We start from the raw sequence: 24,509 nt of genomic DNA, 5'->3' as shown, positions 1-24,509 counted from the left end.
GTCTTGTTCTCTAACTGTTCCTTGTTTTTATCATGTCTAAGCTGAAAAATCAAAAAAATTAATATTAAAATTATATCAAAAAAATATTATCAACTTGGATTGAGGAGTGAAATTAAAAATAATAAAAAGATCAAGAAAAAAAATCAGAAATCCAAGAAATAAGAATCAAATTGAAAATATTATGTAGAATTTTTCAATATGTTTTTTACATAAAAAAAAATGATAAGTTTGTTATTAAAAATCCTTTCTAGAGAGGAGAAGCATCAACAGATTGATAATTGAGAACAAACCTATTGGACTGGTTGGTGAATAAAAAATGCCGAAACTAAACTGGAATATGAGAAAGATGGAAGTTTCCGGTGGGAATGGAGTGAAACGGCAAAGTTGGGAGGCTTTTCAGGGTACCTGGAAGGGAAGAAAGAATGCAACGGTTCAGGTTCCCAAATTTGAGATTTAAAAAAACAAAAAATTGGTTATTGAATTTTATTTTATTTGGTACAATTAAACCTTTTTTCAGCATCAATTAACATCCAATTACATTTTTTTTTAAGAGAGTGTTGAGTTAAGAGACAGGAGACAAAAATTAAAAAAACATGTAAAATAGGTGATACTTTGAATTTATTTTGAAAAGTTTATTTTAATCCTTTACTCTTTTTTTTATCTAATAGGTAACTACTCACTCTAAATTTTAAAAATTCAATCTTGGCTTAAAGCTTTATTTTAGAGATGATGAAGCGAGCAAGAAGAATTATATAGATGTGTTTGGAAGATGCCTAAAGAATGGAGAGACAATACTACAGTAGTAATTGATACACTTGCTCATCCCGACTTTAATTGGCTTTTGCAGAGCATGTTATCTTTTTTTATTTTTATTAAAGGATATAAGATCAGAAACAAAAAAATAAATTTCATTAGGGGACGCCTTTAACACCCACCTCCCCTGCCTAGCTAGTGCCTCTTCCATCTCCAACACTGCCTCCCCTCCCCTGGCTAGTAGCGCCTCTTCCATCTCCAACACTGCCTCCCCTCCCCTGGCTAGTAGCGCTTTTTCAATCTCTATCGTATTAGGATAGGATTTATTTGAGATTGCAATAATAATAATAATTTGAAGTATTTTTTGTTTAAAAATATATTAAAATATTTTTTTTTATAATTTTAAAAATTATTTTTAACATTAACATATCAAAAAAATCTAAAAATATATAAAAAAAATTATTTAAAAAAAATCAAATTTTTAAGAACACATGACACAAACATTCTCTAAAAGGTGCCTTGAACTCACCTCATTTCCAGCTCTTAAGCGAGTACAGGACAACACTTGTTAATGAAAATAGTAATATTTATTTTAAATATTATTATTAATATGATAATACTAATATATTTTATTTTTGTTAAATCCTGTAACAAATAAGTTTTGTTAAAGTTTTATCCAGAACGAAACGAACAAAATAAATCTGGAGCTTCTTGGTTGGAATTTGAATGAGAAATCCTGTAACAAATAAGTTTTGAATGATGTGAGATAACAAGATGAAAATTTATTCTAATTTTCTGAAATGGAATGAAATTGACAAAAGTACAATTGTGGGTGACAATTATCTAACACATCATTCAGAATGGGCACCTTTATCTCTAGCAGTTTTTGATGATTCATGTGTTCAAAAACACCTTCAGAATGGGAAATCAAAACATTAGGCAGAAAATACATTAAAATCATGCAAAGTAAACACTAAATTATAGCGTTAGGAAGGTACCTGAAAGAATGTGTTTAAGAGATTTGAAATCAAAAGATCAAGAAGTCAAGTTTCATAAAATTCATTAAAATAATTATAAAAGATAATACACACACACACACGTCTGCCTTGCAAGTAACAAGAAACAAAGAACAGCAGTAAGAAACAAGATTGAATGAGAAACTACTAATACAATGTCATACCATTGAATAATAGTATTTGAGAATCATAAATCAATTGTTGTGGTTTTATCATCCTCATTTTATATTTTGGAGATAGAAGACATTTAAATCTCTTACACCTTAGGATGAATCACCAAGATATCTAGAGAACGAGTGTTCTAACAAATCCTTTTACTCTAACAATGACAGACTGAGGGGAAGAATTATGAGAAGAAGACCTTTTCTGAATCATGAATTTGATCGGCCAGGTCAGGAAAAGGAACGATTTTGCACGAGTTGGTGAAGCACAAGCTATAAAAGGGAGTTCAAAGATGTTGTAGAGAAATAGAGATAGCGGCAAACATAGAAGCCTAAGAGGCAAAACGCAATAGAACTAGCATCCCTGTTTATGTTTCCTTCACTTGCTAGAAAAAAAGTAACATGCATATTTTCATACTGTCCACAACAAGGGATTTGACTCCCCAAGAAGTAGGTGACATCAAAGAAAATAACAAAATCATTTACTAGGCATAAAAACAAAAGAGAGTACAAGGGATGATCAGATTTTGATAATCCAAACCCAAAGAGGCATATTGAACAGACAAGTGCTCAAGAATTAGCAGACCACCTGTGTCTAGCCTCCCAAAAACCACACAGTAGTAAAAATCACCACCCTTTGATGATCAACTAGACAGTCTTAGAACACACATTTTCCATCCACTACATGAGTCAAAAAGAAAACTAGGATGGAACTCGAAGGAATGACTTGCCCTACTAAGCTACTATCTACTAAATTGATGTTTCTTTGAGATGCTAAGCTCAGTCGTGAAAGGAAAACCAACATGTCACTGAGAAACATGCATGAATTCAAAACAAAGAAATAGGATATCAGAACATGACGTTCCCCAAAGAGAGAGCACTGTATTAGTTCAGGTATATTAAGTCAACTATTCATAATGCCACATAAGACCGAAGATGCATGTTAGCATGTACCTTCAATACACAAGAGGACATAAGCAAACTTATATATCTTGGCTCGTGAGAGAAAACATTTAAAAGACTCCAATTCCAAAGACTAAACGTTTGTCTAACAGTCATCAATCAGCTTTCAAGCCACAAAACTATTGAAGCAATCAAAGTTTAATTCTGTCTTTATAGTCATAACCCATAATACTGACATCTACAAACAATGAAAATGAGCATGAAAAAATATTTGCAAAGTCTTTCAACCTCGTCGTGTCCAAGAATATAAAATTATCATTAATCATCAACAAGCCAATCACGAGAGTGCCAACAAGTCGAGCTAGTGTAAAACTTCTTATTGAAGAAATCCAAAAGATGGAAATTTCAACATGAAAAGAGACAAGCATAACCTGTTTCTTATTAAGACTATAAACTGAACACAAATGATTAACCCAAACACGGAACTATATGCCACAAAGTATCAACTAAAGCAATGTCAACCATTAAATATATAATTCAAGAGGAACTATGTTAAGCAATGACAACCAGTAGATTTAACAACATAGAATCATTGTTAAATTGATAGTTTAATTACAAACAACTAGGGAAAAAAAAAGTACTTCTCCAGTTTTATTACAAGAGAAGAAGACAAATTTAAAAAAGTTGATTACAAACATAACTTACACATGATGCCAACTCTCTCCATACATAATAACTTACTCATGATACCAATTCTCCCTTTCTCTCTGTTTCCACCACCTCAAGCATCCAAATTTTCCATCTGAATGCTGGATTTCAAAGGCACATACTCTCCAAGATACCCACCTAGATGCTCATGTAAGGCAGTCTTATCAATCCCTTGATGATGATAGCTCTTGCAAACGTAATAAAACACACTTTGCACCAACAATCCCACCAAATTCACAATCACCAAAACCCCAACTAAAAACCCACCAACAATAATCCTTGTAAGCACTCCATGATTATCTCCACCATGAACCACAACAGTCGAAAAAATCACAGAAACCAATCCACAAATAGACAAGTACCCGAAAACAAGAACACCAGCCACACGAATCTTCCCTTTCAACAACTCATAACTCTTTTTCATAGCAGCAAATCCATAAATTGGCTCTAAAACAGAAACCACACTAGCCAAATGCCAAAGTCCAGTAATATAAACATGAACAACCAAGAAAAGCACACCAATCACCACCAAAGAGAACAAAACCAAAAGGGCATTCTGAATATCAATACCGATAATCAAAATCACCAGGAACAGAAAGAAAACAGAATAATAAACCAACATTAACAGAGAAACCCACAAGAACGTCATAAACAAACGCTTAAAAACCCGAGGGATGGCAGACATTGTAGAGGAAAAAGAAACAGGCTTTGAAGTGTAAAGAGAAGCAACAGTGAAAACAACAGCAGCAGTTGATAAAAGAGAGAAGGCAAATAAAAAGATTAGATAAAAGAATTGAAAAACTAAAAGAAGGGTCCATTGATGAGTGTGTTGCCTTGATGGGTGATCTTGAATTTGTGATAAAAGAGGATGAGTAAAAAGAGAGTGAGCCAAGATTGCAAAAGATAATGGAAAGATTAAAGCAAGGGTGATTAGTTTAAAAGTTTTTGGTGATTGTTTTGGGATTGAAATGGATTCTTTCAAGATTTCTGGTATGGTAAAGAATTGTAGCTCTTCTGTTTCAAGATCCATGGTGGGTTTTTGCTGTGTTTCTTGAAAATGAAAAATCAAAGCCTCTTAGAGAGAGAAACAGAGGAGCTTGGAGAGAGGTAGGGGTGGATTCTGGAAATTTTAAGGATGACAGGAGGCAGCTGGATATTTATTGATTTATTGGATTTGATGAGTTTGGGTTTTTTGTTTTTTATTCTCCTGATTATTATTATTATTATTATTAAAGAACTCTAAAACGCGTGGGGAAAGTACTGTAGCTTTCCCCACGGTTTTCCCTGCCAAAACATGCCAAAACATATCGCCTGTCATTAAATATATTATAATTGTTTAAGTTTTCTTCTTCTTTTTTCTTCTGTCAGCGACATCATGATGGTTTCTGAAATGGTTTCAAAAATTAGGCTGCTGTTGTTTTCTTTCCGTGTAATTGGGTTTCTTTTCCTTCTATCAAGGGAAAAGACATCTTATAATCTTTGGCATCATGTCCGTTTTCATTGTTTCCTTTTCTGTTATTTGATCACATTGTCACCTCTTCTTTTCCCCAGCCAAAACCCACACTAGCAATCAACATCCACCGTTGTTTTTCTGCCTTCTCCAGTGGCTGAAGTGGATCACCAGCAGCTTCACCGTCGATCACCATCCAGCAACAGCAGCAAACACCTCCCGCAGGCTAGGTAGCTTCTTCTCTTCTTGCTTCTCCACGTAAATCATGCATCTCTCAGCTCCCACCTCTCTCAGCAAGCAACTTTAGAGTGACAGTAGCTTTTAACATATTTCAGAAGATGGAACTGTATGTTCCAACTCAACTTAAAGACTGATGATTGATACATAAAAAAACCTATCATTTATTTTCCAGAGAATTATGAAAGGAGGGGCACATTCAAATAGAGATTTTCTTCTTTTTTTTCTATCCTGTCAACTACAGACACTTCTCAAAGCTCCTGATACAGTAAATAGAGTGAGACATGCATCTAAAACTACCCTTATTCAATCGTTGATGGATGATAAAAGCAACCAAAAGTCTTATGATTACCCATACAGTCAGATAAGCTAAACCTATGATCATGTCAAACGTTCATGGAAGTCCAGGGGTAACAAAGAAGGTAACGAAACGCTACATGGATCTCACCGAAACATCAAAGATCATATCGCTATGGCAAGTCTGAAAAGTAAAAATATGGGAAACAATAAAAGAATCCCATGAAGGCATGAAGTGTTTATGTTTGATCAAGTAAATAGTATTTGAGGGAATTAATACACCGTTGTTTTTCTACCTTTTCCAGTAGCTGTAGTCGATCACCAGCACCTCCACCGTGGACCACCAGCAGCTCCACCGTCGACCACCATCCTCACGACAGACCAGCAACAACAACAAGCACCTCCCCCAGGCCAGGTTGCTTCTTCTCTTCTTGCTTTTCCACGCAAATCATGCATGAATGCTGTAAAAAAAAAAACAACAAACCCTGTAGAATACATGAGTAATTAATTACCTGTTGCTTGCAATCTGCTTTGCCAAAGGAAATAGCAATTTGGTTAATTATTAATTTGTAATAATGATTAACAATTGGTTATATATATTTGGTGCTCCATTTCTCCCTTATGCAATCCGGCTCAATCTAAGATAGTGTCAACTCCAGAGGAAGCAGATTGCAAAGTCTTCGACAACAATCAACTTTTAAAAATCCGTTCTCAAACTCGGTTCCTTCTCCTCCTTCGCAGATCGCCGCCTTCGTCTATAAATAAATAATAATAAAAAAAAACTTTAAAAGAAGATGAACTTACCTTGACAGTGATGTCGTCTTCTTCTCCTTCGGTTGATCATCTTCCTCAACATGAGGTAGCCACGCATCATGATCTCACGGAATCGGACCAGAGAAGCTGCTGCTGGTTCCGGTGATGGAGCCAATAAAGTTCAGATTTCATTTCTTACAAGGCAGTCGGGTTTTTTGCCATCTTTCAACTCATTTGGCATCCTTTTCATTCCATGTTTTCCTACCCTTAATAATTAAGGAGTCTGGCTGAAGCATAGGCAAAGCAAGCTCAGTCAGATTCAATTGGCCGAGACTGGCAACAGAGGGATGATTCTGTGGTTTCCGTGAGTTCAGGGCTTAGGGGTGGGGCTTCGATTGATAGATGAAGCTAAGAGCGCATCTGGTCTTCATGAAAAAAGCAATGGGTTACGGGCTCATCTCATATGTCCGATTCAGGCATCTCTCTTATTGACGCAGAAAATAATTCGGGGGGACGTGGAACCGGACAAGATATTTTTTGCTCTGAGTTTGTTGCCGAGTAGCATGGACACCTTCCCACGTGTTTGTCTGGACTTGGTCTCATCACATTTATTTTACTATGCACATAGGTACAACATTATAGGTAGATCCATGTGAATTCCACTTCCCGTGATAAAATTAATGTCCTATGCTATTATTTTTTTATGTTGGAAAGGTTACTTTATTACAAAGTATTTTTAAAAAATATTTTTGTCTGTGCTTATTTTTATTTCTATTTTTATATATTTAATTATTTAAATGTATTTTATAAAAAAAAAGTTTAATGAAATATATTTGATCATCAACCTTCAAATTTAGTTCATACGTACCCTTGCCTTTGGCTAATCTGAATTCTGATCTTCGATCTGATGGAAAGGTAAGAAAATCATGGCAAGTAAAACCAAACGCTGAGGGTTTGAAATGAAAATGAAAATGACTGATGTGGTAGAGGCCTATAAGAGCTTCCTATAGTAGTACAAAATTAATTATTACATTTCGTGAGCTTCGGAGGATGTGCCACCTCTGTCTCGCACCCTCATGTGTTGTGCTTCGCAGTTGTCGCCAGAGGAGAAAAACAAGGAAAAGACGATGACGACTTTTGTGACCTCCCCGCCTTAGTCTAATATTTTACAAGTTAAAAATTATATGCAAAAGCAAATCATTACTAGCGATTCCAAAATAAGCTTTATTTCATAGATAATGCATCTTATAATATTATTTTTTAGATAGGACATAAAAAAATAATAGATCACGGGAAGTGGAATTCACATCCTCCAGTTTAACATGTCCTATGCTATTATTTTTTATTAATGTCCTATACTATTATCTAACATGTCCTATGCTATTATTTTTTTTTAATATCCTATGTTATTATCACGGGACATTGAATTCCACCTCCAAAGTAAGCTTTGTTTCATAGATAATGCATCTTTTGCTCTAACATAATTTATGTTTTATTTTCGTGGCTTTTTCTTTGATTTTTTAAATCACAGGATTTATTTTATGGTCTTTTCATATTGCATATCCCATTTCAAAATCTCTAGCCCTAATCACCATTATATTGTTATTATTATTATTATTATTATTATTATTACTATTTTTATATATTTAATTATTTTAATGTATTTTATAAAAAAAAAAGTTTAATGAAATATATTTGATCATCAACCTTCAAATTTAGTTCATTTACTAGAAAACATGTTTGACTCATAATTCATAAAATATTTTATAAATAATAACTTATTTCAACCATTATTTTCATATCATCATAATTATCATCTCACTATCTAACCCTTGACCATTATTTTATTATTATTATTATTATTATTATTATCATCATTATAGTATCACCCTCTTTATTATTATTATCATCTCAACTTATCACCATCATTATTAAAAAAAATATTTTGCAAGTTAAAAATTATATGCAAAATAAAATCATTGCTAGCGAAAAATGACATGTTTTAGAGTATGGTTCTTGTTGTTTTTTTAAAATGTTTGTTGTAGTGAAATATATCAAAATAATATTTTTTATTTTTAAAAAATTATTTTTTTAAGACCACATCAAAACGATTAAAAACATAAAAAATTATTAATTTTTAATAAATGAAATTTAAAATTTTTAGAAACACAATCACGTTTCTAAATGCTCTTTTCATCAACAGTGATTGTTTATGTTAGGTTTTCTTGGCACTTGGTCTACTTCAAATTTCATTTATCTTTTGAAAAAATTAAAGTGTATTAACTTTTTGGATAAGTGGCATAATTATGTATACTTAACAGCATGGTTTAATACAGTTCAAGATGGTATTTAATTACGTGAAGAATGGCGATAATATAACATACAGGATTGGGATTAATACAAACAGTAGTCGAAGGATGTTATAAATATGGAAGCAAAAATACAGGGGCGTGTACGTCTTCATGTTTAGGTACAGATTTCACATGCCTAATGATCATGTAAAGAAAGCAGGTCACAAGTCCTTGGTTTTTTAGCAGTGTTTGCATATGTCAAACTATGGATTATAGTATGGTTTTGAAAATAAAAAAATTTCTTACCCTATGTTTGAATTTTTTAAAAAACATTGCGGGACACGGGACACTCTCATTAAAAAAATTACAAAGATTATAATCCTTATTCTTTGCAGCTTATACGATTTTGTTTTGATTTTGTTACTTTCCTTTGTTTTTTTCTTTAGCATTCACCAGAATTGTGATAGATTGTAGAAGTTATTGCCTTTATTCTTTGTAGCTTATACCATTGTGATAATTATGCTGGAGTTGTGATACTGATTTCTTTTACCTAGATATGTTGCCTCATCTTTTTTTTTTTTTTTTTGTTCTTTCATGCCTCATTCTCCAGATCTTATACCCCATGTCTGTTTATTTTTATCCTTGCACATATTAATCAAAATTGAACTTCGTTTTTCAGGTCTTTTGAAGGGGCTACTTTTTTTTATCATCGGTATTTTCTCAGGTTTATTTTGTGCCTCTCTCTTATTTACTTTATCCATTTCTATTTCCTTGCATGCTTAATCATGATTATGGTATTCCTATGTTTAGCAACACATAATGTCTTTTTTTAATCGCTTAATATTTTATTGTTATATCTACATCCTTTCCTGAACCAAGGAGTTATGTTTTTAGCTAACCCTACCCTATTATCATGTCTTATGATATATCAAACATTTCAGTGTAATTATCCCTATGTTTACATGATTTCTTTAGAAAGTGCATGCCATTAGCATTTTCTCTATCCCTGTGTTTTCCTTCACTTAGCCATGATCATGTACTAATCATGGTTTTTTTTGTGTTTTTCTTTCATTTACCTTGGTGTTTTATTTTCATAATTTATTTAGAGCAACATGACAAGTCCTCACGGACATGTTCAACCGAATGAGTATGTGCCATCTTCTCCATACTCACAATTTGTCTTGAATGACTACGAAACCCCTGTTGATAGAATCTTGCTATCCAATAACCCGAGCTCTTCAAATACACCATCTGCTCCACAACATACTCAAGGGGTTGGCACTTTGGTTTGTTCACGCCAGCACATAGATATACAAACCACCTTCTCCTTATCAAGCAACATAGTGCAAACTGAAAGTAATGAAATTAATGCAGCAAGGCTATCCAATCCTCCACAATCTACCGCACTTGCTTCATTTCACTGTGATGAATCTGAAGAATTCTCTGAGCAAACCCTTAATCATCAATCTACTATAAGCCAGGCATTATATCAGCAAAAAAAAAGGCGTATGTAATCCAATCATGTACCTTTTGTAGCCATTTAACCTGTATTTATGATTGCCTATTTTATATCATTCGTTCAACTCTCTCAACTTTATTTTTTTACAGGTTATTTAATTGAATACATTGATTTTGGGGATAAAACATACAAGTGTAACCATTGCAACGCTCTTTTTTGGTTGCAAGAACGCTTGGCCCGTTCAGCCAAAACAAACCCATGCTTTACACTTTGTTGTAATAATGGAAAGGTTGTGCTTCCTGCTCCACAAGAAACACCTAACTATCTTGATAACCTCCTTAACCCAAACAATGGTTCATCGTCCAAGAAGTTTCGACGTGAAATTCGTGCTTATAACTCAATGTTCGCTTTCACGTCCATGGGGGCTGTGGTTGATCATTCTGTTAATTCTCGGCCTGGATCTTATGTTTTTAAGGTCAATGGATATTGCCACCATCTTATGGGTTCTCTTCTTCCCATGGATAATAGAGGCCCCCAAGTTTGCACAGCTTTATATTTTCGATACAGATAATGAGGTTTCTAACCGGCTGCAACCATTCTGCAATGAAAATTTTCAATCAAGCTTGGATAGTCAGATTGTTGTTGGTCTAATCAATATGCTTGATTCATCTAATCAATTGGTTCGTTTGTTCCGTCATGCTGGACAAAGGTTCGGGGATGTCGAGGTTCCAGAATTCAAACTTCGGTTAATTGGTAAAAGAGATGATGACTCAAGGCAATACGATGATCCTTCTTTAAATGACATTGGTGGTTTGGTTGTTGGGGACATTGGTCATTGTCGATCTGATCGGGACATAATTATTGAAAGTTTATCTGGAACACTTCAGAGGATCTCAAAGCTTCATCCTAAATTTATGTCCCTTCATTATCCACTTCTTTTTCCATATGGTGAGGATGGTTTTCACACTGATATTCCATTAGCTCATCAAGAGCAGCAACCACCTAAAAAAAGGCAAAAGGTTTCAATGAGAGCCTATTATGCTTATCTCATTCATGAAAGAGAAAAACAAGAAAGCACTCTCATAAAAGGCGGACGATTGTACCAGCAATTTTTGGTTGATGCATTTGTTAATGTTGAAGAGGAACGTTTGGATTTTATACGTGCAAACCAAGAAAATCTTAGAAGTGAGCATTACAAGGGAATACATGATGCTGTTACTAGAGGTGATGTTGATGGATCAACTACAGGGAAAATTATACTTCCATCATCTTTAACAGGAAGCCCTCGGTATATGGTTAATAATTACCAAGATGCTATGGCCATATGTAGGTGTTATGGGAATCCTGATCTTTTTATCACATTTACCTGCAATGTTAATTGGCCTGAAATTCGCCGAGAAATTAAAAAAACAAGGAGCTATCAACCTGAGGACAAACCTGACATCATAGCAAGGGTATTTCATTCCAAGCTAATTGATATGATGTCATTCATCAAGTCCGGAAAACCTTTCGGACGGACAATTGCTGGTATTTCTATTTGATTTCTTAAATTTCAAGTTTCTATTTTTATCCTTCTACAAACATCCGTTTTTACTTCTTTACTTGCATTTTCTCTTTTTAGATGTTTGCGCTGTGGAGTTCCAAAAAAGAGGTTTGCCACATACTCATTTGTTAGTTTGGCTAGCTCCAGAATTCAAATTCCGTTCGCCTGAGGATGTTGACTCTATTATTTCAGCTGAAATACCTGACAAGCATCAAGATCCTATTTGCTATGAGATCGTTTCAAAATTTATGATGCATGGTCCATGTGGCGCTGCAAATCCAAAGGCTCAATGTATGGAAAAGAATAAATGTTCCAAACAGTTTCCAAAAAAAAAACAAAGATGCAACCATCTTTGGTGAGAATGGCTTTGTTTACTATAAACGACGCATGCAACCTATGGGTCACATTGTTAGAAATGGTATTTCCCTGTCAAATTGTCATGTTGTCCCGTACAACAAAGAACTTTTGCTTCGATACCATGCACACATTAATGTTGAAATTTGTTGCCAATCTCTACTCATCAAGTATCTTTTTAAGTATGTTAGCAAAGGAGTTGATCGATGCAGAATGGTTCTGAAAAAAGATACTGATGATGAAATACAAGCTTATCTAAACTGTAGATTCATTTGTCCATATGAAGCAGTGTGGCGGTTATTCCAGTTCCCAATCCATTCAAGGAGCCCAGCTGTTGAAAGACTTCAAGTCCATCTGCCATTACAACACCATGTGTTTTTTTCAGGTAATCAATCCTTATCGTCAGTTCTTGGGAGACCTGGCATTAATAAGACAATGCTCACAGAGTGGTTTGAGCGCAACAGGGTTGATGTCGATGCACGAGATCTATTTTACTCACAGTTTCCAAACAAGTATGTTTGGGATGCTAGGCAAAAAGAATGGATTGTTAGATCACGTGGATTTTGCCTTGGTCGTATTGTGTATGTCCATCCTGCAGCTGGAGAGTTGTATTTTCTCAGAATGTTACTTAATCATGTTAAAGGAGCAAAGAACTTCGAAGACTTGCGGCAAATCTCTGGTACAATATTTCCAACTTTTCAACTTGCATGCAAGGCTTTGGGACTCTTAGGAGATGATAAAGAATGGTCAGATGCATTTGGTGAGGCTATTCCAACAGCTTCTTCTCCGCAGCTAAGGCAACTTTTTATTAATATTATTATGTTTTGTGAGGTTGCTGATCCAAATAGTCTTTTCGATCAATTTTGGCACTCCATGCATGATGACATTGAATATCATCTGAGATCTTCTTTCTCAATGTTGAACGTTCGTTTTTCTGATGACGAACTTAAGAACTATGTGTTGTATGAGCTTGAACAACTTTTTAATGCTTCCGGGACATCGTTGGAAGATCATAAACTTCCAATGCCGAATGGTCGATTGATGGATGAAGTCAGGAACAAACTTTTAAGGGAAGAGCTTAACTATGATCTTGCTGAGCTTAGAAATAACCATTCATTAGCTATGCCACTTCTTAATCCATGTCAAAGAAACATCTATGATTCTGTTATTACATCTATACTACAAAAGAAACAAGCGCTCATATTTGTTCATGGTCATGGTGGAACAGGAAAGACTTTTTTTATGGCATACAATTATTAATCGAGTTAGATCTGAAGGTTCAGTTGTTCTTGCTGTTGCCTCATCTGGAATAGCTTCTCTTCTATTACCTGGAGGGCGAACAGCCCATTCTAGATTTAAAATTCCATTAGAAGTTAATGAGAGTTCAACATGCGAGATTAAACACAACACTCACCTTTCACGACTACTGGAGATGACATCACTTATTGTTTGGGATGAGGCTCCAATGAATAATAGATTCTGTTTTGAAGCTTTGGACAGGTCTCTACGAGATGTTCTTAGACTTAACAATCCATTTGGTGGCAAGTCTGTCTTATTAGGTGGGGATTTCCGACAAATTCTTCCTGTTATACCTGGAGGAACAAAAGAAGAAATAATTAATGCTTCTTTTACTAGCTCATTGCTATGGTCTGCATTCACATTCCTCACTTTGAATCAAAATATGCGACTATCAGCTGAAGGTTTAAGCCCAGACCAAAAGGATGAACTTAGACAGTTTGCAGAGTGGATCCTTTTAATTGGTGATGGACAAATATGTGATTTGGCTGTTTCGGATGATCATGATGCGGCATTTATCAAAATCCCATGTGAGCTTCAGGTTGAAGTAATTGATTCTCCAATTGCAGCTATTGTCTCTGCCATATATCCTGACATTGAAAGAGCTCATCTTGACCCATTCTACTTTAAAGACAGAGCAATTGTTACACCGAAGAACCTAACTGTTTCTGAGATTAATAATTTGATCCTTGATATTATACCTGGTCATAAATATAACTTTCTTAGTTGTGATTCTATCCAAACAACTTCTGGTGATATTGACAACATCGATTTATTGTATCCAATTGAATTTATCAACCAGCTTGACTTTAATGGTGTGCCCCAACACAGTATTTCATTGAAAATTGGCACACCGATTATGTTACTTCGGAACCTTAATCCCTCTGCTGGTTTATGCAATGGAACAAGGCTTATTGTTACACAGCTTGCCGAGCGAATTATTGAAGCCCAAATTATTACCGGTTCTAACATTGGAGATCGAGTTTTTATTCCACGAATTGTCTTTCCAGTTAATGATAAAAAATGCCCCTTCACAATCAAACGGAGACAATTTCCTATTAGGCCTTGCTATGCTATGACTATTAATAAAAGCCAAGGACAATCACTTAAGATTGTTGGTGTCTTCTTGAAAGAACAAGTTTTCAGTCATGGTCAATTATATGTTGCTTTATCAAGAGCTACATCAAAGAATGGACTTAAAATCATTTCCCTCGATCATGAAGGAAAACCATCATGTTATGCCAAAAACATTGTTTACAAGGATATCATTCAATTATTACCAAAAGGTAATCTTTGTATTCATTGTTGTATCTTTTGTGTGTTTAAATTCCTTATTCATAACCTTGAACATCTATGAGTCTTCTTTCAACATATATATAAAAAAAAAATTAGTTCCATTTTAACTATAATATATTTAAGTTTTTGCTTTTTTTGTTTTTTGTTGCATGCGGACAATAATTTCTCATACTCCTCTATTTTTCATAAAGTCTTTTCATGTCTTTTCAGGTTAGCCTGTCACTTCGTCTGCTATTTATTTTTCTACTTTGGATCAATGACTTCACTCCTTGCCCTTACAATTTCATGTAAGTTTGTTTTTTCTTCACAGCCCTTACTCCATGCTTAGGGTGATTTTAATATTGAGTAATGAGTGGACATGCTAATTCTTGATTTTTGTTGTTCCTAACCATTAATTTGTTTCATATACTACTTTCACCTTTGCCATACATGTATGAAAATAATCAATTGCCATACACATGTATTCATGATCTGAATTACATTTCCTACAATTAAATAGAATTTATGCTTTTATGATGACACTTTTCTGCATATTAGCTTTATATTTTCAGATTTGGGTTCCATTTAGATCTACTACTATGTTTATATTTTAATCTCATGTTTAATTATTTGCTTATTTGTTCAATTTTTCCTTGCTTTTTTTAAATGCAGAGTAATGGCAATTCATTTACACAACATTAAAAAATATGTTTTCTACCCTTTAATCCGAGCTCGAGTATGTCGTGTTTGGATTCCAAAACAAAATGGACAAGCAACAAACTTCAATTGCCTATTTGTTGATCGTGAGGTATGCAACATATCTACTAATATAATCTTTATTATTGTTTTCTTCAAATTCTTGCCTCTGCTTGCATGCTTTTTTTTGGTCCATTTTTTAATTTCCCACACAATTATGCAATGTCACCAATTATTTGCCTTTTTTAATGAACAAGGGTGGTGCAATACAAGGATCAGCCAATCTAGAGATGCTGCACATTTTTCTTCAATCATTATTGAAGGTGGATATTATGAAGTCAAAAATTTCTACACCTTTGAAAATCGCTACATGAATGTTGTTGTTGGCCATGAAGCTGTTGTTGATCTTAAGTCTGACACCAAAGTAACTCACCTCAATTCTCCCCCACTTTCAATTCCACGATATTACTTTAATTTCACAGATTTTGCACATGTCCTTAACAAAGAAAAAGGATCAAGACTTCTCACAGGTGTTCTTCATTCTTACCCTTATGTACCAAACTGTATCATGCATAGTTTTTTTCATTCCACTAACATGACTATTCAATTATTTATATAGATGTTCTCGGTAGGCTAAAAGCAATACAACCAATTGAAAAGATTTTGGTTCGGGGGCAAACACTTGAAGACAAAAGGGAGTTCATCCTTGAAAATATACGGTTAATGATAAATTCAAATTATTTATTATATTGAATTCCTCCTAGCATTAGTCTAATATACTTTTATTTTGTTTAGAGGCGAGGAGCTTCGTATCACTTTATGGGGTGACATTGCTCGAAGCTTTGACGACGCATCTTTAGCAGAACAAGATTCTCCTCTTATCGTTGCTTTTGCTGGTTTTCGTGTCTCTGAATTTAGAGGTTTCCTTCGTTCTATCATCAGGCCTACCATCATTCAATGTTATTAGATTTTCGGTTCAAATTTCATAACCTCTTCACATTAAATATACACCAATAAATATGTGGTTGTTACATTTTTTATAGGATCTGCAAATCTAATTGGCACCGCAGCTTCAGTTTGGTATTTTAACCCGGACATACCAGAATTATTAGCATACAAGCATTAGTAAATTTCTATATTCTTTGAACCTTTTGCATTTGTTAAAATCAAATTTATGTATTAATGTTTAAATTAATTCTCAACACCTTTTTCTTTATCTTTTTGTAGCTATGCTCAAATGGCTGTTGACTTACACCAGCTGCCTCCATCATCAGGAGCTGTCCTCTCATTGGAAACTCAGATAAATGAAAATAGAAGAACAATAAGGGAGATCCTCTGTATGGACCCATACGAACACAAGGTATCTATTATGTTATTCTTTAAATATTACTTATTGCAATTCATGTCGTGATGCCCAAGCCCAACAATTGTCTAATAAAGATAGATCGTCAAATATAGTGTCTAGGATCAAGAATCATGGCATAGAAGTTCAAGGCCTATAATTTTATATCTCATGGCTGGTTCCAGACCCCTATAATATTATGATTACACTGCTGTTGGCAATCACCAACACTGCATAGCCTGCATTTTTATGAAAAAAAAATGTATGACTTTGTGCTTTAATTGACACCTGCAGAATGAAAGATTTACATGTAAAGCTTTCATAGTTGATTATGATCTCTTCAAGGGATGGTGGTGTCAAAGCTGTCCAGATTGCAACAAGCCACTCTCTGGACTCCCTAATAATTTGCGATGCATGGAGCATGACTATCCATCCTCTGCACCAGTCCCATGGTTCAACTAATATGCATACCAAAACAACGTTGAATTTTCAGCTAAAACATATATTAACCCATGCTTTTATTTCATTCTTAACTGGAGCTCTTTTTCATATCTTTTAGGTTCAGACTTAACTGCATCGTTAGCGATGGTCAAGATGTCACGAATTTTCTTCTCTCTGGCAAGACAGCTGAGTATTTTTTCAATGCTTCAGCTCATCATTTGGTGTTCGACAAACAATTCACTGACCCATTTATTGTTCCACCTCAAATGATTGAGAAATTAAACAAGACAAAAATATTTCAGCTTCGATTTGGAGCATACAAATCTGTTCTCGGCAGATGTGAGATATATGTTTGCAACATCTTTGATGAAATACCAACTAAAGCATCTGTTAGCCCACCTAGCCCCATTAAAAACATTGACACGCCAGCCTCAATAACCTCTGCTGCTGGAAGTTCAAGGACTTTCACCCCTTCAACACCAAACGTTGCAGATCCCTTGGATGTAGATCAATCTCAGATTCAGACTCCAGCTTCACAGCAGGACACCTCTCCACAAAAAGACACGTTCCATGACAGCTGCCATCGCCAGTCAAAAAGAGCACTAACCTTCAATGATGTTGAGCCACACGACAGGTTTGCTTTGCCTCCCCACACATAACAAATAATTCCAGTGCAAACATGACACACCAGCGGAGGCCACTATCTCATTTCTTTGATATGCATTCCTTTAGTAATTATTCCTTGCCTGATCAACAACTTTATAAATACTCTTCCCTTTCATTCTTAATATCTTATTTGGCATGCAAATATCATCCCGTGGAATCTTTTTTCAGCTATATCATTATTTTTATTCTTATTTTTTGATTTCAAGATATTAACTTCCAAGACACCACTATCTAATATTTGCTCAACATTCATCCTATGAAAGTTATTACTTAATTGTTCTACTAATAAATAAATTGTTTTGTCTTTCATTCACATTGTTTACATTTTCCATTCCTTAAGTACTTCCTTTCAACATATGATTCAGCACCCAGCTTCCCCACCCAAAACCCTTCAACGAAGACTCATCAAAGGAGCATCTCTACAAAGATGATGACAATCCTGCACCTCAACTTTCAAAGAAGCAGCGCCTCTCCGTTTCATCACCTGAAAAAGTAAGCATCTACTTCTAATTAGTTTCCCTTCTTTATGAACTCACATACTCAACAATAATGACATCTTCATTTCTCATTACTGATTTATCTTGAAAAAAAATTTAATATTTGTTGCTGTATAAAATTTATGACTTTCAGTTACACTGATTTTTTCCAATAGGAAACCAATTAACATTTGGTTAGTCAATGCTTGCTTTTCCAACATCACAACCTGATTGGGCGTCTTCATCATCTGCGTTGTTGATACAGCTTGCTGCTCATTCACGTCCAATTCTCTACCTATATGTATAAAGCATAAAATATTTACCTCTCGCTGCTTTTGTTATGCTTGAACTAACTTTGTTAACTATCTGAACTTAACTTTTGCAACTAACTCTGTGAATATACTATCTATTCCCATATAATATGTGCAAAATTTTTTTTTACAGATTTTGACACCCGCGGCATCACGCGGGTATCAAGACTAGTAGAACTCTAAAACGCGTGGGGAAAGTACTGTAGCTTTCCCCACGCCTCCTGTGCATAAATGAATGAAAGACTTTTCTTTTTTTTTTTTTACGCCTCACCTCACTTTACTCATTATATTATTATTATATTATATTATATTATTCGACTTTTTTTTTTACGCCTCACCTCACTTTACTCATTATATTATTATTATATTATATTAATATATTATTATTATATTATATTATATTATTCCTAAGCATCAGTGAATGAATTTTTTTTTTTTACGCCTCACTTTACTCATTATTAATATATTATTATTATATTATTTAACTGTCTTATTTTTTTTATTTTTTATTTTTTTAATGATTTTTTTTTATTTAGTTTGTTGTTATTAAATTTTTTATATTTAATTATCAGACTTTCATAACATGTATCCTGGCTTGACGGGTTAACTTGGTTTGATGGGTTGACCCAATTAACTTTAGGTAAACCCGTTAATTTTTTCATTTATTTAGTTATCAAACTTTCATGATGCGAATTCCAGATTTGACGTGTTAATCCAGTTAATTCATTTTTTTTCTTTTTCTTCATTAGTTTTTTTTTTCTATTAGTTTTTTTTTTTCTTTTTAATCAATCTATTTAATTATCACACTTATATGACACGACCTTGCAGCCAGACCTACATCCAAGACTATTGGATCTGGTATTGCAGTCACCCCCACTTAAACTTGGATCATGCAAGTTTGATGTTATTATTAATATTATAAATATTATTTTTAGGTCAGGTGTTGCAGCCAAACTCAAGACACTGTAACACTGGACCGAGGAATATTGGATGTGGGTCTGGCTATAAGGTTGTGTCATAAAAGTGTGATAATTAAATAGATTAATGAAAAAAAACAAAGAAAAAAAATCAACTAAAAGAGAAAAACTAATGAAGAAAAAGAAAAAGAAATTAAATTAATTGGGTTAACCCTTTAAACTAGGTTATCCCGTAAAACCTGGGATTTGCGTCATGAAAGTTTGATAACTAAATAGAATTTAATTTTTTTTAATGAATTTTTTTGTTTGATTTAGTTTGTTAATGTTAAATTTTTTTTATTTGGTTATCAGATTTTCATGATACAGATCTCGAGTTTGATGGGTTGACCTGATTTGACGAGTTATTTTTTTCATTTAGTTTAGTTTGTTAAAGTTAATTTTCTTTCTATTTAATTATCAGACTTTCATACTTTCATGATACGTGTCCTGAGTTTGACAGGTTAACTTGATTTGATGGGTTAACCCAATTAATTCTGGGTAAACCCGTTATTTTTTTTCTATTTAGTTATCAAACTTTCATTACACGAATCTCAGGTTTTACGGGATAACCTGATTTAAAAGGTTAACCCAATTAATTCATTTTTTTTTCTTTTTCTTCATTAGTTTTTTCCTTTCTGTTGATTTTTTTTCTTTGTTTTTTTTTAATTAATTTATTTAATTATCACACTTTTATAACACGACCTTATAGCCAGACCCACATCCAAAATTCTTGAGTTCGGTGTTGCAATTAGGCTTACTGAAACTTGGGTCATGTAAGTTTAATTTTATTATTAATATTCTAAATATTACTTTTAGGTCAGGCGTTGCAGCCAAACCCAAGATTCTTGGGTATGGCTTTGCAAAAAAATCCAAGATTTTTAAATTTTTTTGTTTTTTTTTTATATTTTTATATGAAAAAAATGACCGGAAAACACTGTAGCTTCCCACGCCTACTGTGCATCAGTGAATTAAAGTCTTTTTTTTTTTTTTGTTTCTTTTAAGCCTCACTGTACTCATTTTTTAATATATTATTATTATTATATTATATTATATTATATTATTCCTAAGCATCAGTAAATTTTTTTTTTTTTCACGCCTCACTTTACTCATTATTAATATATTATTATTATATTATATTATATTATTTAACTGTCTTATTTTTTTTTGTTTTTAATTTTTAAAGCGTGGGGAAAACACTGTAGCTTCCCCACGCCTACTGTGCATCAGTGAATTAAAGTCTTTTTTTTTTTTGTTTCTTTTAAGCCTCACTGTACTCATTTTTAATATATTATTATTATTATATTATATTATATTATATTATTCCTAAGCATCAGTAAATTTTTTTTTTTCACGCCTCACTTTACTCATTATTAATATATTATTATTATATTATATTATATTATTTAACTGTCTTATTTTTTTTTTGTTTTTAATTTTTTTTTTATTTTTTAAATGAATTTTTTTTGTTTGATTTAGTTTGTTGGTATTAAATTTTTTCTATTTAATTATCAGACTTTCATAACATATATCCTGGCTTGACGGGTTAACTTGGTTTGATGGGTTGACCCAATTAACTTTAGGTAAACCCGTTAATTTTTTCATTTATTTAGTTATCAAACTTTCATGATGCGAATTCCAGATTTGACGGGTTAATCCAGTTAATTCATTTTTTTTCTTTTTCTTCATTAGTTTTTTTTTCTGTTAGTTTTTTTTTTTTTAATCAATCTATTTAATTATCACACTTATATGACACGACCTTGCAGCCAGACCTACATCCGAGACTATTGGATCTGGTATTGCAGCCACCCCCACTTAAACTTGGGTCATGCAAGTTTGATGTTATTATTAATATTATAAATATTATTTTTAGGTCAGGTGTTGCAGCCAAACTCAAGACACTGTAACACTGGACCCAGAAATATTGGATGTGGGTCTGGCTATAAGGTCGTGTCATAAAAGTGTGATAATTAAATAGATTAATTAAAAAAAACAAAGAAAAAAAATCAACTGAAAGAGAAAAAACTAATGAAGAAAAAGAAAAAGAAATTAAATTAATTGGGTTAACCCTTTAAAACCAGGTTATCCCGTAAAACCTGGGATTTGCGTCATGAAAGTTTGATAACTAAATAGAATTTAATTTTTTTTAATGAATTTTTTTGTTTGATTTAGTTTGTTAATGTTAAATTTTTTTATTTGGTTATCAGATTTTCATGATACGGATCTCGAGTTTGATGGGTTGACCTGATTTGACGAGTTATTTTTTTTCATTTAGTTTAGTTTGTTAAAGTTAATTTTCTTTCTATTTAATTATCAGATTTTCATACTTTCATGATACGTATCCTGAGCTTGACAGGTTAACTTGGTTTGATGGGTTAACCCAATTAATTCTGGGTAAACCCGTCATTTTTTTTCTATTTAGTTATCAAACTTTCATTACGCGAATCTCAGGTTTTACGGGATAACCTGGTTTAAAAGGTTAACCCAATTAATTCATTTTTTTTTCTTTTTCTTCATTAGTTTTTTCCTTCATGTTGATTTTTTTTCTTTGTTTTTTTTTAAATTAGTTTATTTAATTATCACACTTTTATAACACGACCTTATAGCCAGACCCACATCCAAAATTCTTAAGTCCGGTGTTGCAATTAAGCTCACTTAAACTTGGATCATGTAAGTTTAATTTTATTATTAATATTATAAATATTACTTTTAGGTCAGGCGTTGCAGCCAAACCCAAGATTCTTGGGTATGGCCTTACAAAAAAACCCAAAATTTTTAAATTTTTGTTGTTTTTTTTTATATTTTTATACAAAAAAATACCCGCGGCATAGCGCGGGTACCAAGGCTAGTTAAAGAACTCTAAAACGCGTGGGAAAAGTACTGTAGCTTTCCCACGGTTTTCCCTGCCAAGGCATATTGCCTCTGCCACCATAATTGTTTTCGTTTTTTGTTTTCGTTTTTTTTTCTGTCAACAACATCATAATTGTGGTTTCTATAATGCTTTCAACAATTAGACTGCCGTTGTTTTCTTTCCCTAAATTTGGGTCTGCTTTTTCTTCTATCGAGGGAATATTGAATTGTGTCACATCTTATCATGTTTAAAATATTAAAAAAGCTAAGAGAATTTCAGTCTTTTGAATCACTTCAGGCTCCATTTAGATGAAGTCAAGCTGGCCAAGCATCATCTCCGTTTTCATTGTTTCCTTTTCCATTTTGGTTGCCATTTCTGTTATCCCCAGCCAAAACCCAGACTACCAATCAACATCAACTGGACTAGCAATCAACATTCACCGTTGTTTTTCTACGTTCTCCAGTGGCTGAAGTCGATCACCAACACCTCCACCGTCGACCACCAGCAGCTCCACCGTTGACCACTACCCTCACGACAGTCCAGCAACAGCAGCGAGTACCTCCTAGACCAGGTTGCTTCTTCTTCTCTTCTTGCTTTTGCAGGCAAATCATGCATGAATACTGTGAAAAAAAAAAAATTGGCTGAAGTCGATCAACCAACACCTCCACCGTCGACCACACAGCAGCTCCACCGTTGACCACTACCCTCACGACAGTCCAGCAACAGCAGCGAGTACCTCCCCTAGACCAGGTTGCTTCTTCTTCTCTTCTTGCTTTTGCAGGCAAATCATGCATGAATACTGTGAAAAAAAAAAAAAAAAACCCTGTAGAATACATGAGTTATTAATTACCTGCAATCTGCTTTGCCAAAGGAAATAGCCATTTGGTTAATTATTAATTTGTAATAATGATTAACAATTGCTTGCATATATTTGGTGTGTGTTTTTTTTTTTTTTTTTTTAACCCTTTTGAAATCCGGCTCAGTCTAAGATCATGTTATCCAAAAGAGGGGCTTCTCTGTTTTCTCTTTTTTTCCTGGTTCCGGCAGATGGTGTCGGACTGCAAAGGAAGCAGACTTGGTTAATTATTAATCCGGCAAAATCAGTTTCTCAAGCTCGGTTCCTTCTCCTCCTTCTGCGTCGGCCTTCTATTTCCTTAAAATCTTCTCCGCCGGTGGAGATCTGTCTTCACCTGAAACAAAAGAAAAAGACAAACCCAAAACAGCAGTTGTTTTTAATTAATTTGTTTACAAGTCTGTTCTTGGTTCTTTCTTAGAGCTGGCGGCGGTGAGAAATGAAGAACGGGCGGCTACGGTTGAAGAAGGACACCGTTGGTCTGTCGCCGGTCTGTTTGGTTGAAGAAGGAGGCGGCTGTGCAGGGGGGGCCGGTCTGTTTGGTTAAGACTGAGAGGGAAAATGGAAGCTGGCAGTCGTGAGGTAGATCGGAGGGAGAGAGGTTGTTGTGGTCGGCTTTGTAAGGGAGAGGGGGCTGTGAGCGGGTGAAGTGAGAAGAAACCGAAAATGAAAAAAGTTGGGGGTGCTGCAGAGAAGATGGAAATAACGAAGTGGAGATGACGGGTCGCCAAGCCAATGAATGTTGAGAAAGATTTTTCATCTTTAAATGAAGCTAAGCGCAAATCTGGTCTCCACGAAAAAAACAACGGGTTACGGGCTCATCTCATATGTCCGATTCAGGCATCTATTGACGTGGAAAATAACGTAGAAAATAATATGGGGGGACGTGGAACCGGACAACATATTTTTTGCTCTCGGTTTGTTGCCGAGTAGCATGAACGCCTTTCCACGTGTTTGTCTGGACGTGGTCTCATCAAATGTTATTTTACTATGCACATAGATGCAACATTATAGGTAGATGCATGTGAATTCCACTTCCCCGTAATAGAATTAATGTCCTCTGCTATTATTTTTTATGTTGGATAGAGCAAGGAGAGCAATTGGCTTACTTTTTTTTTTTTTTGGGCTTACCCAAACGATTACAAACTTGGTATTTTGAGCTTTCACCCTTCTTGGGCTGTCCAGTGATATCCTAACACACACTGCTATGTATTTTATGTTTTTTATTTACTAATTTAAATATGAAATGGTTCATGGTGAAATGGAAGCATAATTGCAGTGGTCTGAAGACTCTGAACAGCTCCTCCTCCTTTGCCATATTAAAAAATATTTTTCTTTGTTTATTTTGATTTATAATTTTATATATTCAATGATTTTAATGTATGTTATAAAATAAATGTTTAATGAAATATATTTGGTCATCA

At 34.0% G+C, this 24,509-nt stretch overlaps 1 protein-coding gene and 2 long non-coding RNA genes across 3 annotated transcripts; 1 reads left to right on the top strand and 2 right to left on the bottom strand.

Annotated features, from left to right (window-relative positions):
• Positions 1-3,385: 3,385 nt before the first annotated feature.
• On the bottom strand, positions 3,386-4,719 carry LOC118033770 (uncharacterized). The gene has a single exon (XM_035038869.1). The coding sequence runs from the start codon at positions 4,569-4,571 to the stop codon at positions 3,615-3,617; it is 957 nt and encodes a 318-aa protein (XP_034894760.1). The 5' UTR covers positions 4,572-4,719; the 3' UTR covers positions 3,386-3,614.
• A 953-nt stretch (positions 4,720-5,672) lies between these two features.
• LOC118033777 (uncharacterized) lies at positions 5,673-6,974 on the bottom strand. Its single transcript, XR_004684920.2, has 2 exons — positions 6,330-6,974; positions 5,673-5,986 (listed from the first exon to the last, which is right to left on the bottom strand). It is a non-coding gene; the product is annotated as an uncharacterized lncRNA (long non-coding RNA).
• Positions 6,975-22,888: 15,914 nt separating this feature from the next.
• LOC118033795 (uncharacterized) lies at positions 22,889-24,347 on the top strand. Its single transcript, XR_004684926.2, has 2 exons — positions 22,889-22,982; positions 23,507-24,347. It is a non-coding gene; the product is annotated as an uncharacterized lncRNA (long non-coding RNA).
• The last annotated feature ends 162 nt before the right edge of the window (positions 24,348-24,509 follow it).

The sequence above is a fragment of the Populus alba genome, chromosome 15, assembly GCF_005239225.2.
Source record: "Populus alba chromosome 15, ASM523922v2, whole genome shotgun sequence".
In the NCBI taxonomy this organism is placed as follows: domain Eukaryota; kingdom Viridiplantae; phylum Streptophyta; class Magnoliopsida; order Malpighiales; family Salicaceae; genus Populus; species Populus alba.
This window is presented reverse-complemented; position numbering and strand designations above follow the sequence as displayed.

Bases quoted from the DNA above. Each gene is read 5' to 3' on its own strand.
- LOC118033770 (XM_035038869.1), bottom strand. From the start codon at position 4,571: ATGGATCTTGAAACAGAAGAGCTACAATTCTTTACCATACCAGAAATC.